Here is a 17,397-nt window from a genome sequence, read left to right as displayed (position 1 = left end):
TTATCTTTATAACAAGAAATTAAGTATTACAAAATAATATTTAAATTTAAGAACTATTGAAATCAAATTATAGTTACATAATCAAATTAATTTTATAATGAATAGAAGATTGCTTATATCTGCGATAAACATAAATGCGTAGAGTTTTAAAAAATGTTTTTAAAAAATATTGTTACTTATTGCTAAGACATTAAGATCTCATTTACCTGACATCACTGACCCAGGAACTTCGAGCAGAATGTTGAAAACAACTTGTAAGTGAGCTTAAGGAGCTACATCTAGACACCACTAAGGATGTTGGATCACCACTTGCTGCATCACTCATTTCTTCTAAAGAAATGTAAAGCACTTTTTTTTAAAAATAAATAGGATAAATTTAAGAGATAGAAAAATAAGTCAAATACTCCCTGAGAAATAAAAATTTTAAGACAAAACTTTTTGAAATTTGTTAACTCAGAAATTAATTGATCGATTCTGCTCAAATGTTGGATTTTGTCATTTAAAATAACATGGTTTAAATTAATGTAAAAATTTGTGTAACTTACACAAAATTTGTTTTGTTCATAACTAAAATAAATAAATGAGTTTTGTAATTGCATAGCTGCCAACCTTAGGATTCAAAAATTAGGAACATATGAGACAAAATTATACGCGCCAATTACGAGAATAAGACAAAAATTTAACTACTAAATAATAACATTAATAGACACATATTTAAATACTTTACATCGTAAATTAGTAAAACAAAACTATAAACACTATCTTTTGTGAGAAATTTATAATATTAATATTTAATAATTAGGAATACCGGTATAATAGATAAAAACAACTATTCCCTATAAATATATAATTATTATTCTCCAAATTATAAAACACAGGTAAATAATAATTTACATCATAAATATTTCTGATGCAAGTGTTTAAATACTACTATACATTGTTTAAAAAATAATAATAGTTGTTTAAGATTCAATTTAGTGAAATGATCAACAATAACTATAGGAATGGTATTTTCCAATAAAAAGCGATTAAAAATTACTTCAGCAGAATAATCACAGGAAGCGTGCTTGCAACGATCAGACCAAGGGATTGGTTCAAAAGCAACAATATTGCAATTTTATGAAAATTCGGATTTTTTATAAAAATATCAGATTAGATTTAAAAATTAGGAACAAATCCGAAAAATTGGCCCAAAACAGTTGGCAGCTGTGTAATTGTGTGCAAATTTTTATTTTGAAATGCTCAAATTGTACCAAGAGTATGTTGAAACTTGAAATACTGAAAAAATAAAATTAATTTTAAGAAGACAAAACTTCCAAATGTATTCTTGACTAAACTATTGGAACCGTATTTTTCAAATTGTGGCTGTTCTTATGTTTTCATTGTCCATAATCCCTATCAGTAGGGAAAAAAAAAGACAATTGCTTATTAAAAATAAAGACTTTTTTTTCTAAGTTGTCTACACTAAATAATTAACATATTGTATTTAAGGTTATGCCTTTGACCATTAAGATTATATGTTATTACATGACAATCTAATAGTTAGATCAAAAAGTTAATAAGTTTTATTTCGCACACAATACATTGTATAACAAAAATTTTGAACAATCAATTCCAAATAGAAACTGAATCTATATTTTTTACCTACTGCATAAATAAATTTCTATTTAATGTATGTGATAAAGAAAAAATGCAAAATTAAAATATCTATAAAATTTTTGCTCATTCTCTTAAGATAAATAAAAAATAAAGAAATCCATTACCTAAGTCAAATTTGGAAATAAAGAAAGTTTTTAATTGTACTTATGTCAGTTAATGTGGCTAGAAAGGTAGCTGTTGAAAACATATTTTCTTCACTGTTCGAAACTATAAAAAAAATTTATGTCTCATCAACAAATTTCTAATAAAGTTCCGCATTACAGATTTCTTACACCTCCTCATTCGAAACAGAATAATAACAAAAAATTTATAGGTTATCAACAACACCGCTTATTTATTTTTTCATCATTTATTTTTACTTATTTATTTTTGGGTAGTTCATAACAGTTTATACAAATACCCATTCCACACTCAATAGGTTAATAAATCTGAGTGCCTTATTAATCATTTTTTAATAAATTTCTTAGTATGATCTTAAAATATACAATCAGTATTTTAAAAGTTTTTTTAAACTGAATGTATATTTGTGTAGGGATCTAAATTAAGAATTTCAGTAACTAATTTAAAAGTGACCCTTGAGCGAATATGATGTCAGCTGGTAATACTTTTGAAAGAAAAACAATAAATTATCAAATAACAAAAATTTTTACGTTTTAAAAAAAATCTTACCTTTACTCACAGTGACTGCAGAGGTTGACATACAGTCACTAGGTTTCTTGTGTCTCAAAACTACACCTCTAGGTTTTTCTTTTACTTCATTTTCATGAATTCCATTTTCCTGAATAAATGAACTGTTTGAATGAGTATAACTTCTTTCGAATTTTTCAGTAGAGTTAACTCGTTTATTTCCTGGGAATTCTATTATACTACTCAGCACATTTTTATCACTTACATTTGAAGAATCAGAAGCAAATCCATTTGTGTCTAAATGATTAAAGCCATTATGTATTAAATGTTGTGACAAATTATTATGCATGCTTCTTTTCTGCGCAATCCTGTTGTTCCTTAATCCCCAAGCATTCTTTTTAGGAGACAACAAAGTATTTGGCCTGACAGCTGGTTTGTCTTCCCCATCGGATAACTCTGCATGTCCATTTGTCTTGACCTCAGGCGATTCATAGCTATTTGTTCCAGATTGCAAATGCCTAAACATTTGTAAGACAACGTTGCTGTTATTTTCAAAGGGAAGATTAGTTTTTTCCTTCCATTCAGTTGGTCTCTCATGAACAGTTCTACCATCGAACGGCATCGATCGATTGTTGTTAACAAATATTTTAAACCTCTCTCGCTGTGCTTTATAATGGGGAGGTTCAGAACGAGTGCTTCCGAGGCTATCTTTGCTTTCTGATCGAGGAACACGGACAGGAGAACCTACATGTCCATTTATACTGTGGTACATTCTACCTGGGAGATAAGAAAGAAACTGAGGCTTACGATCAAGGCAACTAAATCCATTTGTTTCATATGCAAGCTTCTTGCTGATATCGCCATTAGGGGTGGGACTGGTTTTAGGACTATCAATGTTATCACAGGTTTCAGCGAGATCTTCATCAAGATCAGCAGCAAGAGCTCGTTGTTTTCTGACTAGAAGAGAAGGCATGTTGGGTGATCCACCATTTACATGGTGTCCATTTTCAGAATGAGATCCTAAGCTAATACCCATACCATCTGGCTTAGCTGCAAGAAGGTTTTTTAGAGCAGCTGAACTTCCCATGGATATCATTTTATGCTTTGAATGAATTAGATTCCTGAGCATGCCAACAGCTCCCATTTCCCATAAGGCTTGTTGGTCTTCAGCACACCTTGCAGAAAGATTCCACAAAGTACCACACGCATTGCTAACTATTGTCAAACTAGGTGATTTTAAGTGAGACAGTAAAGTTTGAAGGCATTTATGCTGCCTTAGAGTAGCTCTGTAGTCTTCACGAACAGCAATATGGCTGGACACATTTCGAAGTATTCCACCACCATTTTCAACGATAGAAAGAGTATTTGAGGAACTTTTATAGGTAAGAGTGGAGACTAAGAATTCTAAGGCCCCCTCTACTTCACAGATATCTGCTTTGTTCATGCTACAGTGAGCAGAGAGATTCCACAGCGCTGACAGAATGCTTTTCAATGTAGACTCTTTCTGGGCTTCCATAGCTGCTTTCATGAGGGTAGTGACAACTCCCACTTCTCGCAGAATTTCTTTGCTTGAAGTGTCAGCTCTCCAGGACAGATTACGTAAAACACTTGCAGTAACCTAAAATATGGACAATAGATGTTAATTAGTAAAACAAAAAATATAATATTTATAAATAAAATTTAATATTTCCATGATAAATGTTCTTATTTGTTAGTTCCAACAAACCAACAAATAATTTCTGATCTCTCCAATCAGAGCTGACAAGAGAAACATTGATTTTTAGCAATCATAAAATTAAAGAATAGTATTTCACACAAAGCTTAAATAAGTGGCACAACTAGGTCCTAAAGCTAAAAAATATGTTTAATTTAATAATATTAGGCAGTTCGATGTTATAAACAAGCGTCCCCATCAACAATTGATATAACTAGGTAAGGCATGATCTACCCCAAAAAAATTTGATTTTATAAATTTTAGTTTTAAGTAATTAATACAGAAAATTGTCATGAATAAATGATATGCTTGATACTGACTAATGATCCTCACTTAACATGTTAAAAGTTAATTTATTTCAAACTTATTTACAGTTATGGTGATGTGACTGAAGAAAAAGCTCACCTGTCGGAGGTCCTCGTTGGGTGAATGTAATTGTGCTACTAAAGCTTGCATGAAAGGTTTCATGGAGCATAGTAAAGCTTTGTTCGTTCCGTCTCCAAATGTTAAATTTGTGAGAGCCATTCCTGCATAGCGTCTCACAGTAACACAGAACTGGTCACTTGTATTCCCATGAACTTCATGGTCAGCTTGAATAAGCTCAGCAATGGCTTGCAAACCACCTATGAGATACAAATGCATTCCAAAAAAATCAATTTATATATTTCTTAATAATATAAAAGTAAAATGAAGTGAAAAATTACTAAAAATAACCTCAAAAATAAAGTTATTTTCACATAGAAATTTACAATGATATAAATAACTATTATATTATAGTGGTCAATCAATATCCTATAAAACTTTGTTTTAATGAACTATTTACTTTGATACAAATTATGATTTTTTTTAAAATCAAATTTTATTATAAATGATTCATTTCTTTAACTCTTTTGCGACGAGGTTATTATTATTATTTTTTTCTAAAACTAAGATGTTATATTTTTAGGAAGATTTTAAACACTGATTTAGGACTGGGACATTTATGTCCTATCAGTCCTGACAACTGGGACATATGTGTCCCAGAAGTCATCAATGAATAATTTTGTAAAGAAAACCAATGATCACATAGGACTGTTGGGATACTGTGTTAGTAAAACTTTGCCACTTATTAGAGGTAATCCGCTCCGTGAGTAACTTCTCGGACCTTAGATTTATAGATCAATCAAAATTTTATCGAAAATAGGCTGTATTTTCCAAAACTAAACTATTTACGTTCACACAGTATGGAATGAGCTGCTATAACACTTCGAAAATGCAAGAATTGCATTATGTACGGTAGTGCCATCTATGTTCTGTGAATGAAAATACCTTCAAAAATAATGGAAGGAGTGGTGGGAAAGTCTATCCTTAGACAGAGAAGCAATAGATTTTTTTGAAATTTGCTTGAGACGTATGTGTCCCGTTAGGCGCAAAAGGGTTAAACCAATTTTTTAATAAAAACGTGTGATAACTGAAAGACAAAAATTAAGAATACTAAATATACAATTTAAAAACAGTAAACAATTAAGAAATATAATTAAATACCTAGCTGACACATGGCATGCCTATGCTCTTCATCAAAAGATAGTTTCATGAGAGCAGCTATAGCAGGACCGGGATGCAAGTCCAAGTTTTCTAAATAAAACATGTTTTGGTAAATAAAAAAAGACTAAATATAATTCATAAATATACCATTCAAAGTTCAAGTTAGAATTTGTCTTTCTGTGATGATAGAAAAATTTAATAAGATATATTTTGTTAGTGATGGGATTTAGCTGTTATACATGTAGCAGTTCTTAAAATATCTAAAGTACTGTGTGCAGTTTCTTAAGTACTACCTACAGGCTCTTAAATTTCCCGGCACTATTGATTTATCATAATTTCATTCAAAATGAGCATCTATTGGCTTTATATTTAATTTGTAAAATACACCTAACATATGATAGCTTAAAATAAGATATTGGTGCAGCATATGAAATTAAATTTTAAAATATATTTCTAAAAAAATAGAATCATTAATTTCCACCATATATTTATAATATTTTTAAAATAAACACATATTGAACTTCATTTCTTATTGTGAAAATCATACTCCTTAAAATTTAAAACCAATAAAATTCAGGGTGACTTTCTTCTTGTTGAAGTTGTACAGATGTCAATTAAATTAAAACAACTGTCATTCGAATAATAATTTTGAACTAGGTAAGCTATATAATACATTTTTACCATTATGAGAGAAATCCACGTTGCTAGAACCTAAATCTCTTAGAAAATCTGAGTAATCTCTAATTTGTTCTAAAAGTCTTAGAACTCTAGCTTCACGTCGTCCTCTTCTGTCATCAGGGTGTGCATGCACTATGTTGTGTAATGCTTGGCTGGCCCTTCTTCGGGCCTCTCTCACAGCCCATTTGACATTTTCAGAACTTCTTTGTTCAGCTACACTCACTTGGTCCCGTTCACTTCCATGTAATAATTGTATCAAAAGGGGTAAGCAGCCTAAAATATAAGTAAACAATATAGTATCTATAAATGTAGGTTAAGTACAATATAAATGCAATTGAATAATTTATTATTATAAATAGCATCATTACGAAGAAAATTAAACTAATCATTAAACAGGGTGCATAACCAAATTATTCAACAAAAAATAAGCACTCAAAAAATATTTTTAAGCACTTTAAAAAATATCATAATTAGGCAGGGTTGGAAGTTGATGGTTTTATCTTGTTTTAACCGTCATGTCAAAAAAAAAAAAAAATTGGCTATGTTTTTGACAATTGTCAAAAATCATGAAGTTTGAATTGTTTTCCTACGCTACGGACTGACAATATGCCGAAATAGATTGGGGTTGAATGAATTGTGAAAACGTTGAATAGAACAATGTGAACTGTGTTTTTTTTTTGCATAAATCGTAGCGAAAATCAACATGGTAAAGGAAAAACCTCATTTTGAAAAAGGGAAAATTAAGCACTTTTAAAAAACGCAAATCAAAAACAAGCATCTTTAAAAATGCTACACAGCATGCTATAAAAATAAATAAATTTTAATGTGTTAAAAAGAGAAATAAATAATGTGAAATGATATAAAAAAATTTAAGAAAATTTCATTGCAACAGATAATTTTAATAGCACTGTTACACTAATGGTTTGATTGTGGCAATTTTGACAGCATCTAATTTTGGAAACTAACTAAATATACTACTTAATTCAAATTTAATTTAAAGCATTGTAATTTCCTACTAGTGGCAACACTAAAAGTCTTCAACAAGGTACAAAATTATTATTGTGCCAACAAATAAAAAATAATCAGTAAATAATTAATTGGTTATAGACATCAATCAGGAACTCATTTCACAGAACAATATTTCAATCATTAAAACAAGTCACAAAGAGAATTCAGAGGCTTTTACTTTTAAGACATGAAAAATATGGATCACCTCACAAAATGTTTTACTATACATATAACAGAAATTTACTGAAAGGCTATCAATTCTTGAATAAAATCAAGTGAAATATCATATCACAAGATCGTTAAGAATTTTCTTTTTATGAAAGAAGAGAATTATAATATCAGAACATTAATATTTTGAAAATAACTTTACAGAACAAAATTTAAATTGTTCATTCAATAATTCTCTCCTATCCATTTTTTTTAATAAACATAATTTAACACATTTTTTTAAATTGATACCTACATTAAATGACTTTAAAAAATGCAAGCTAATACAAAATAAAATCTACAGTAAGTCATTTAGTAACTGAAATGAAAATTTAAAATACTTATAAGCCTGTTAAATATGAAGGGAAAAAAACTAACAAATGTGCATCAGATGATACTAACATTCAGCTGATATAAAATCACATACTATAGCTTAAATTACATTTTTATCACATAACTTCATAATCATCTGAAATTGTCATTTTTAGAACTATTGGAATTCAAAAAAAGTTTGGGGAATGGAAACAGTATAATGAGAACAGTATGAGCCTCCTTCTCAAATTGCACAGAATAGCATTTCTTTTGTTTAAAACACCATGATTTCCATATGTATAAGATGTATTTGTGTATTGGTTGTTATCTAGAGGAAATTCCACTGAAACATATTAACTCTCTGGAAACAATACTAAGTATTAGTTTTAAAGTTAAAATGCTATGTTAGAAAAAATATCAAATTACTATATTGCCTCAGACCCTTCATTTATAAAAGAGCAATAATTGAAATTTGAAACTGTAAAAGCACAATCAAAATTTTGACTAATATTTCAAGAGTATAATTTTTCTTTTTATCAGATACAACACACATGCTGTATGGACCTTTAACTATTTACAAGTATTATTTTTTTTAAATATAGATTTGTAGAAACAGATAATAATAAATTAGATGAAATAAGTTACATTTAAAACATTAATAATGTCTGGGAAAAAAAGATGATATGACATGAAACTACTCATAATCATGATATAAATACTCTTTTTATTGTATTCAACTAAACAGTAATGACATAAAAATATAATATTTAAAAAAAACATTTTTGAAACCATGCTTTAAAATTTTAATAATGACAGCATGTTTTTTTTAAATTATATACTTTTTTACATTTACCTCATAAAACAAATTAACAATCTTTATATAAATGCACTGATTATATTCATTTACAAGTATATGTAAAAAAATTTTAATAAGATTTGGCTGGATTCTAATTATTAATTTTAAAATATCATATCCATTAATTACAGCATACATATTAATTCCACGGATACTCTACTACTAATAACTCTAATAAAGTAATAATTTTAAATTTTGAGTAGTGCTATAGCTTGTAATTCATCAAACATTACTGAAAATGATAACAGTTTAACTCATTTACCTGCCTTATATTTGATATTCTTCAAAATAAATCAAATATAAATAAATTATCCAAAAAAATATTTTAGTAACAAAATAATGAGGTTTCATTTATATTTGATGAATAATGCATTGCAAACAATGAAATTCTTTAAATTATGAAAATAGGTCAGGAAAATAGTTTGAATTCGTGTAAGATTTTAACATATGTCAAGAGCTTCTAAAGCCTGATTTTCAATGTCTAGCTAAAAAAATTGCTGTTACAGAAGCATAAATAGGAAATATATTTTCTTCTTTATAATGTAAGCCAACATTGAGCTAAGAAACACACTTCCAGAGTAAAAAGCTAATAAAATGTATCCTGATTATGCTGATAATCTTATCCTGATAATGCTTACCAGACTGCCTCATGGCAATGCAGCTATCCTGATTACTGGACATTTCAAGAAGTGTTCTACTCATATCATCCTTATTACAGCTGCCCAGCATAGATAATAATGAATACACCATTTCTACCTAAAATAGTATTTTAAAAATAAAAAAGAAGTTTTTTCATTAGAACTTACGAACTAAAATATTAGAGCTAAATATGTAATTTTTATGATTTTTTTTTAATTGAAACTATTTAAAGTTTATAACAATTATTTTTAAATTATGTATTAAATTTACTTTAATACACCAGTGCTTTTGAAATTCTATAAGATATAAAAAGTTAAAGACAGTATACTATACAAATGTCTTTTCATATTGTATCAAGATGAAATGTTCTAAAATGAACACTCCAAAACTTAACAGTAATCATAATTTTCAAACATTCTAAATGGAAAGTAATATTTAGTTGTTTTAATATTAAAGTTTGTTATTTTTTATTTTCCAGTTAAATTAAAACATTTTAATGCATAATAATAGTTTATCACAATTCTAGAAGATTAAGAAATAAATGAAACTGTATGTTAAAACCAGTTGAAGTATCTGAATGTAGCCTTAAATATGAAAATAAATGCCAATTAACTTAAAAATATAATAAATTCACATCCTTCGATAAGAAAAATATACAATATATAATATTTAGTTTAAAATAATTACATTTACTTGATTTTAATAACTTTAATCTCAAAACTTTGGCATTTCAACAACAGAAAATAAAGGAAACTCTACCAAATTTCTAAAAAAAAATGCTAAAACGAACTTTTCATACAATATCAAATTAAATTATGTTTAGTGATATTATAAGTCAGTTTTATTTGGTTTAAACAGTTACATTTGGTTTAGAAATATAAGTAAATTTCATTAGATAGAATAAATTGTATTAAGACAATAGGATTTCAAATTGCATCATGTGATACAACAATACCTTTGTTCCGAGCTGATGTGAATGTGTTCGTCTAGAGCTCATTGTTGCTGTACTGGAACTGAAGCTCATTATACTTTCAGTATCATCAGCACCAAAACCATCTAAAGGGTCTTTCTCCCCAATACTACTTGGTCCACTCATCCACAAAGCTATTGAAAGTTGCAGAAATATGATTGCAATGCATAAGGCATATACAAATTCTTGATAACTATTATTAAATTTATAGAGAAGTAAGATTTACTTTAAATGATTTCTAGAAAATCATTTTGTTTATGAGAAAATAAACAAAAATATGAATATCACTAATAATCTTATAAATCAAAAAAAAAATCAACATTTACATAACATTATTACTGTGTATATTGTATTAATAAAATATGGAATGCAAAAAATACACAAAAAGGTTTATAAATGTTGATGATTTAGTTGCTAGAATCAACCAACAATTTTTACCATATTTTGATATTTTCAAAAGTCTTATATTTATCATGCAATAAAATTAAATAATCAAATAAAATTTAAGATAAAACTCCATAACTTATAGTGTTTACAGTAACTTACAGAGTAGGATGATTTCTTTTAATTTAAAAGGGCAGCGTAAGTTGATTAAATTTTTAAATTAATTTAAGCAGATCAATGTAAGTATTCAGAACTGTACAGGTTTTCTAAAAGAAATAAACGAAGTAACTTTTTAAAAGATTTATTTTTAAAAAGTTTAACTTCTCATAAACATACAAATACACTGTTAAGTAAACTTTTAAAAAAAATAGTTTTCCAAATTAACCCTTCACATTCTTTTCTCTATTTTTCAGGAAAATACTCTGTCTAATCTTTAATACTGTCCTAAAAAAATTTAAATCTTTGACACAGTTCATAATTCTTATTGTCAATTTGTTAATACATAACATTTTGAAAGAATGTATCTTGAAAATTCTTAGGGGACATATTAGAAAGTAAAAAAAATAATTATATTATTATCTTGGAATTGGAAGGGTAGAGGATGATAAACTAGTTTCTCTTTTAAAATTCAGAATTATTTTCAGATATACACTTTTCTTTACTATTCTAATAAAAATAAGTAATAATTTAATTATATTGTTGAAATAAGTGAATGAAAATTATAATTATCATATACAATGCACACAAAAAATAATTAGGACAACCCTGAAGAGCTTTTGATCTAACAATTGGATAGTCAGGATCTAGTACTCAATCTAATGGTTGAAAGGAGTGATCTCAAATATGCTAATTAATTAGGGAAGACCACAAAAACGTTCTTTTTATAAATAAACTTTTTTTTCTGAATAATATACACCCCAAAACATACGGGATAGCCTATATTTTGGACAATCTGGGAAATAAAAGCTTTAAAAAGTTCAGCTGATTTTAAAAAAGTGCTATTTTTAAAATTCGATTGCTAAGAAAATATTTGACTGATTCTGCTCAGCTCAAGTTATGTATATTGCAATGCAAAATTATATTCTTTAAAATGATGTAAAAAATTATATACTTTACACCCCTTAATTTTTTCGACTATTATTAAATAAAATAATAAAACATAATAAATATTTACTAATTTTTTTTGCATGAAATTATCTTTGCATAAATGAATTTTATAATTGTGTGCAAAACGTTTTCAATTCGCTTAAAAAATTCTTGAGATATGGTAAAACACGCAAAAAGTAAAAAGAACATTAAGGGAAACAAAATTTCAACCTCTCTCGACCAAACTTTTGGGACCACATTTCTCAAATTGCAGCTACCCCTTACATTTATGGGGACAAAAAATAAGAATCGGTCAAAAAAAAGTATATTTATTCAAAGTACATTATTATATCTAATTTCATAACTTAAAATATCCATTAATTAATTAGCATATATGAGGTAACTCCCTTGAACCATCAAGATTGAGTCCTAGAACCTTATGGATCATAAGTTATCCAGGGTGGTCCATTTTGTTTGCACTGTATACTATAAACAAATACATGGAGTTTACCTCGATGCATAGGCCATTCTCCTTGATATATAGCCCCTAAAGTAGGCATTCCGCTGGGATCTAGCATACCTCCTACAGGCATTGTACCATTATGATGTAGCTCACCAACTGAAGCTGATGGATTATCAGATACCTGAAGATAATGGCAAATTCATTTAGAGCTTTCAAAATAAAAATAAAAATTTTCACTGAAAGAATATTTCTGTTATATTTTATGGTGAATTTGATGTGTAAATGGATTGATTTAAATATTTAGATTTAAATCAATCAATATACACATCAAATTCACAAATTTAAATCATCAAATTCACAAGAAAATCTACATTTTAGATTTCAGAGTGGCAGATGTCTCAATTGACACTCAATAATAATGAAAAAAAAAATTCAAAAATACAAAAAGAAAAAAAATTGTGTACAAATTTTTAAATTAAATATATTTTACAATGCTTTTGGATATTTGTGTGTTCTTTTGTTCTTTTTTTCCTAAATAAAAATGAATGGTTTCTGGTGACTCTGAACATAAATCTAAACAAACATTACAGTTTGCAACACATTCATGGTGTAACAATAAATAATGATTTATTAAAATTAACTGTGAATATACTGTAAGTAAAGTATTCAATTAAGTAAATAGAGCTAATAGCTCACTATTGTGAAATTAAATGTGAATATGGGTGATCAGAAAATGCATAATACTGAGTATGGTTAATGCTTGCAGTACATAGGATTTGTAGTTTTTACAAAAAATAAAGTGTGGTAAAAAAAGGAATATAAGTGAAGCTATAAGAACAAAAACTGAAATATAAAATTGATTTTTGGAGGAATACAGATCACCGTGATGATGAAACATTATCACAAGCACTATAATGGCTGTGCATACACAATCACAAACCCTCGAATTATCTAGTCTGGACTTTTCTTGCATTGATATTAATTGCATATATCACAATTTCTTTTTTTTGTCGAACATAATTTTTTGTATAATCAAAGAAAAATGTCTTATGAAAGAAAATGTGAAAAACAAAATAACAAAAATGATTGCAAAAACATATTGCAAATAATTAAAGAGTAAGGAAATAGATATGGAATTATTGAGATTAATCTTATTACTTTTGATGCAAAATCAGCAGATAACCAATTGTGCAAATTTAAAAATTGATTCCCTACTTTTCACTGTAATTTAGGATTGAAAAAATACAATAGTACTCCAGAAATTGTTCAACTGAAGAAAATTTTTTAAACTGAGTAACATATTAAAATGTAATTAATTAACATAAGATTTCAACAACTTCTCATAAACTTTCTTAGGTATTAGGGAAGACTAAGTAATATTAACTTTAAAAAATTGCTAAGAAATTCAATGTCAAATAATTTCACAGAAAAGTTTTAATCTTAATGTAAAAAATAAAAACTTAAATGTAATATTTAAAAGATAAATTAAACTTTTAACCACACTCTGGGAATCTCTCATTTTCCTAGTAAAACCACAAACAAAAGATATACAACATACTCCTACACAACAACCACAGATTTTAATATTTGTTTTCAGATATAAGTAACTATTGTAATGCATAATTTTCATAGAAATTGCCACTCCTAAAATAAAATAACATTTTACTTGTTTTGACTTCAGCTAAAATGTTATAAGGTTCAAAACAATTGCTCTTGAAATTTTAAATCAATAACTTAATCATACAAAATGATCTAAACAAGATTTCCACATTTTAGGATGCAAGCAATCGCTATTAAATATTATGTGAGAAAAAAAATTTTAATAGAAATTAAAGAAACTTTTATAATTTTAGAAATAACTCTTTTGTTTGCTTTGGGTGGAAGTTCAAGATAAAGAATGTAAAAGAAAATATCATTATTTCATAAATTGTTTTCAAATGTATTCATAAGAAACTGTTTTAAAATATTTCTAATTACTTGATTAAAATCAAATAATTATCAATTAAAATAAATCATAATCAAATGAATAAAAAGCATTATAATCCATTTTAAAAATTGTTAATATTTAAAGATTGCTTACAGTTAGAAAATAAAATATCTAAGTAACATATGTAAAATATATTCAAACTTTTTTGTTTGAACATAAATTTTTAAATATTTAACCAAGTATAAATAATACAATTAATGAAATTTCAACTGTGATTAAAGCTCAAATATTTATCGATTTTTTTTCAGTGAAATAATTATAATAAAATTTTAATTGTGGCCTTTGACAATAAAATAACTTTTATAGCCAATATTATGAGAAATATAAAAGATAATTTATTAACATTAATTAATTATTAATCACAATTTACTATCACCTAGAAAACTATGACATGAAAAGAAAGATGTTAGGATTAAAATAACTATACATTTTACAGTTTATTTATTTTTACTAATGTTCATTACAGAAGATACTCAAGTGTTTTGTCCGCAAATCATTATTTACTCTCAATATGAACACATAAATTTAGTACATTCTAAAAGATTAGGAACCTATATATAATAGTTTTAGTTAAGAGTTCTTTATTTTTTTAATAAAATCATTGGGTTCAGAGAAAAAGACAAAACTGCCATGAATTAAAAAAAAAACATGAATAATTAAAATTTTCCAAATGAATTTTATTTTAGAACATACTGAAAGGGTGTTATGACGCAGATCATGACATTCATGATTCCCTTCATCATCTTCAGTGAAACCATTCATACTGTCCGAATCTTTATCATCAGTCTGAAAATTAATAAAAAATTTTAGTTTAAGAAGATAACATTTAATCTTAAAAAGAAAAATAAGTGCAAATGATCTCTCTTTATATATATATATGTATAGATATTTATACACACACACAATACATACTCACGTTGGACAAATTTGTGAAAAAAAATCTTCCTTTCAGAAGGCAATGTTTTGGAAGATTTTATGCGGCAAAACTGGTCATGTTCAAAAAGGTCATGTTTAAATCCCTTTTCAGACTGATGGTTATCAGCTTGTCTGGGAAGTAAATATGGCCAATGTGCAGTGTTGACCACATTGCCACAATCATGCCCTTGGTCATGAAATTGAGGAGCTTCATCCTCCATGACCCCCAGGCCTCCAATAGGCTGTTCTGGGAATGCTTTATTTTATTTTTTGAAGCTTTTAGAAATAATGTCATTTTCATTCATGCAAAAGTCATCACCAAAATGAGGAGAAAAGGTTAATTTCTTTTCAGTGTTAATACCAGCCATTCTATAATCATTCAATATAGTTGCAATATTTATATAAGAATGCCTTTTTTAATTATAGTGGTATTGAACAAGAATAAAAGTTTATAACTTCTTACGCTCATTTTGGTTGATGCAAATTTTGCATAGGCAAAAAGGACTCAATTTCTAAAAGTTTCAAACCTGGTCTTTCAAATTGGGCCAACAGTTTTGCCATTTGAGTTAGCTTCCAAAAACATTATCTGCTAACAAAAGATTGTTTACATAGTCAAAAATATAGAGAAAACAAGGAAAATAATAAAGATTAATGAAAAGAGAAGAAGATATATCATTAAAATAAAATATTTTTTAAAAAAAAAGCTGGGAAACAAAAAAAAAATATAATCTCTTCATCAGCTCACACGATTATATCCGCAAAAAGGAGTGCTTACTAATATTGTATCAATATAGCCAAAGGAAAATATATGAATACAATAGTGTGAGGAGCACTTGAAAAAAAATTGAAACGAAATAAGAGCACATTAAATAAAAAATATACGAAATAAAACATATCAAGCAAAAAACAGTTATTAATTTTCTTCAATTTTCTCTCATTTCTTTTAATCCTTTTTGTCTTTATTGTGCTATGTTTCAGTGATCATACTTAATGCAGCAGCTCTTAAGCTCTCAATTTCTCTAGCAAATTTTAATTTTTTTTCTTCAGAAAATATGCAATTAAATTAATATTTGTTCACACATTACTTCTTACGATCTTTGGGCTCTCAAATTACTCTTCAAAATATCAATAGCTTATATTCAATCTGACTCCTTGAGAGACATTTAAAATGTGTTAAAGACCATTAGATCAAATAATAAAGTAATAGACTAAGTCATAATCATGTTATATGCAAAAATATTTCCATCTCCCTATTTTTATTTTCAAAAATAAAACATACACAGATTAAAAAATATGGGTAACTGGTTAATCATAAATCAAAGCTTAACCCCGTCCCACATCCATTGGGGCTGCATTCGGGAATACTGTAGACTCTAGACGATCCATGGCAACATGTCGGAACAATGGGCAAGAGAGGCAAATGGTTAATCATAAATATTATTACAGTAATTATTATTTTAGTAAAAGAATCTAAATAAAGATGAAGTATTTACTTACAGGATTTTTAATTCGTACCATCTTGTAAGGAAGGCGTTGATAATTTTGATTTGAGAATGTCCGCTGATCTACATGACTGTAAAGGTCATATCTTGGGCGGACATTGTTGAACACTCTATTATAGGACAGTCTGCCTCTCTCTCGAAAGTCATGATGAAGATCTGCCTGTAATTTAAGGTTTTATTTTAAACATCAGAACAATCAATATATACATGCATATTGTATTCCTAATTATTGTAAAAACATAATCATACCTGCCAACCCCATATTTTTAAATTAACAACAAAATTGCAGAAGAAATAACTTAAAATGCTGTAGACTTAACATGTTTTCAATTTTTATTACTTGTTCAAAGAATCAGCAATATAGTTATTGGAATACAGTGTACACATGTGAAATTTAGTGTATTAACACTATCACCTCAAATAAAATTATCTTCTTTCCAACAAAGCAAAAAATTCTGCAGCTATTTTTAAAAAGCCGATTGTGCATTTCTAAAGAATGAACATTTGTTGACCCTATCATACCCCCCTGTTTCCCCTCTTGACAACTTATTATTAAAATCTGCAATCACTATTATCGATGATGTCAAAAGACTATTCATTTATCACTCATTTAATTTGCTTCAGTCAGAAACTTGTTAAGATTTGGAAAAGCATTCTTATAGGAGACAGACTACAATCTGCACGGAAAATGTCAAAAGACTATTCATTTATCACTCGTTTAATTTGCTTCAGTCAGAAACTTGTTAAGATTTGGAAAAGCATTCTTATAGGAGACAGACTACAATCTGCACGGAAAAAAATATAAATAAACAGCCTACTCTTATAAGTATTTTAAAACAAAATAGTAGATCAAAATTAAAGGAAAA

General features: G+C 27.5%; 1 protein-coding gene across 6 annotated transcripts in view; it reads right to left on the bottom strand.

Annotated features, from left to right (window-relative positions):
- The window catches only part of LOC107454397 (uncharacterized), an 88,814-nt gene that overhangs the window by 14,078 nt on the left and 57,339 nt on the right, over positions 1 to 17,397 (bottom strand). For 5 of the 6 annotated variants that reach the window (XM_016071590.4, XM_043046521.3, XM_043046524.3 and 2 more), the window contains 10 exons: positions 16,527 to 16,691; positions 14,808 to 14,900; positions 12,176 to 12,308; positions 10,180 to 10,328; positions 9,224 to 9,341; positions 6,206 to 6,475; positions 5,525 to 5,614; positions 4,406 to 4,623; positions 2,329 to 3,904; positions 207 to 330 (listed from right to left, as the gene is read on the bottom strand). In XM_016071590.4, the coding sequence (XP_015927076.1) occupies positions 207 to 330; positions 2,329 to 3,904; positions 4,406 to 4,623; positions 5,525 to 5,614; positions 6,206 to 6,475; positions 9,224 to 9,341; positions 10,180 to 10,328; positions 12,176 to 12,308; positions 14,808 to 14,900; positions 16,527 to 16,691 (2,936 nt within the window). The remainder of the gene's footprint in view (positions 1 to 206; positions 331 to 2,328; positions 3,905 to 4,405; positions 4,624 to 5,524; positions 5,615 to 6,205; positions 6,476 to 9,223; positions 9,342 to 10,179; positions 10,329 to 12,175; positions 12,309 to 14,807; positions 14,901 to 16,526; positions 16,692 to 17,397) is intronic. The other variant, XM_016071591.4, reaches the window with a different exon arrangement.

This window comes from Parasteatoda tepidariorum, chromosome 6, assembly GCF_982258835.1.
Source record: "Parasteatoda tepidariorum strain Cologne lab strain chromosome 6, Ptep-v5.0, whole genome shotgun sequence".
NCBI lineage: Eukaryota > Metazoa > Arthropoda > Arachnida > Araneae > Theridiidae > Parasteatoda > Parasteatoda tepidariorum.
This window is presented reverse-complemented; position numbering and strand designations above follow the sequence as displayed.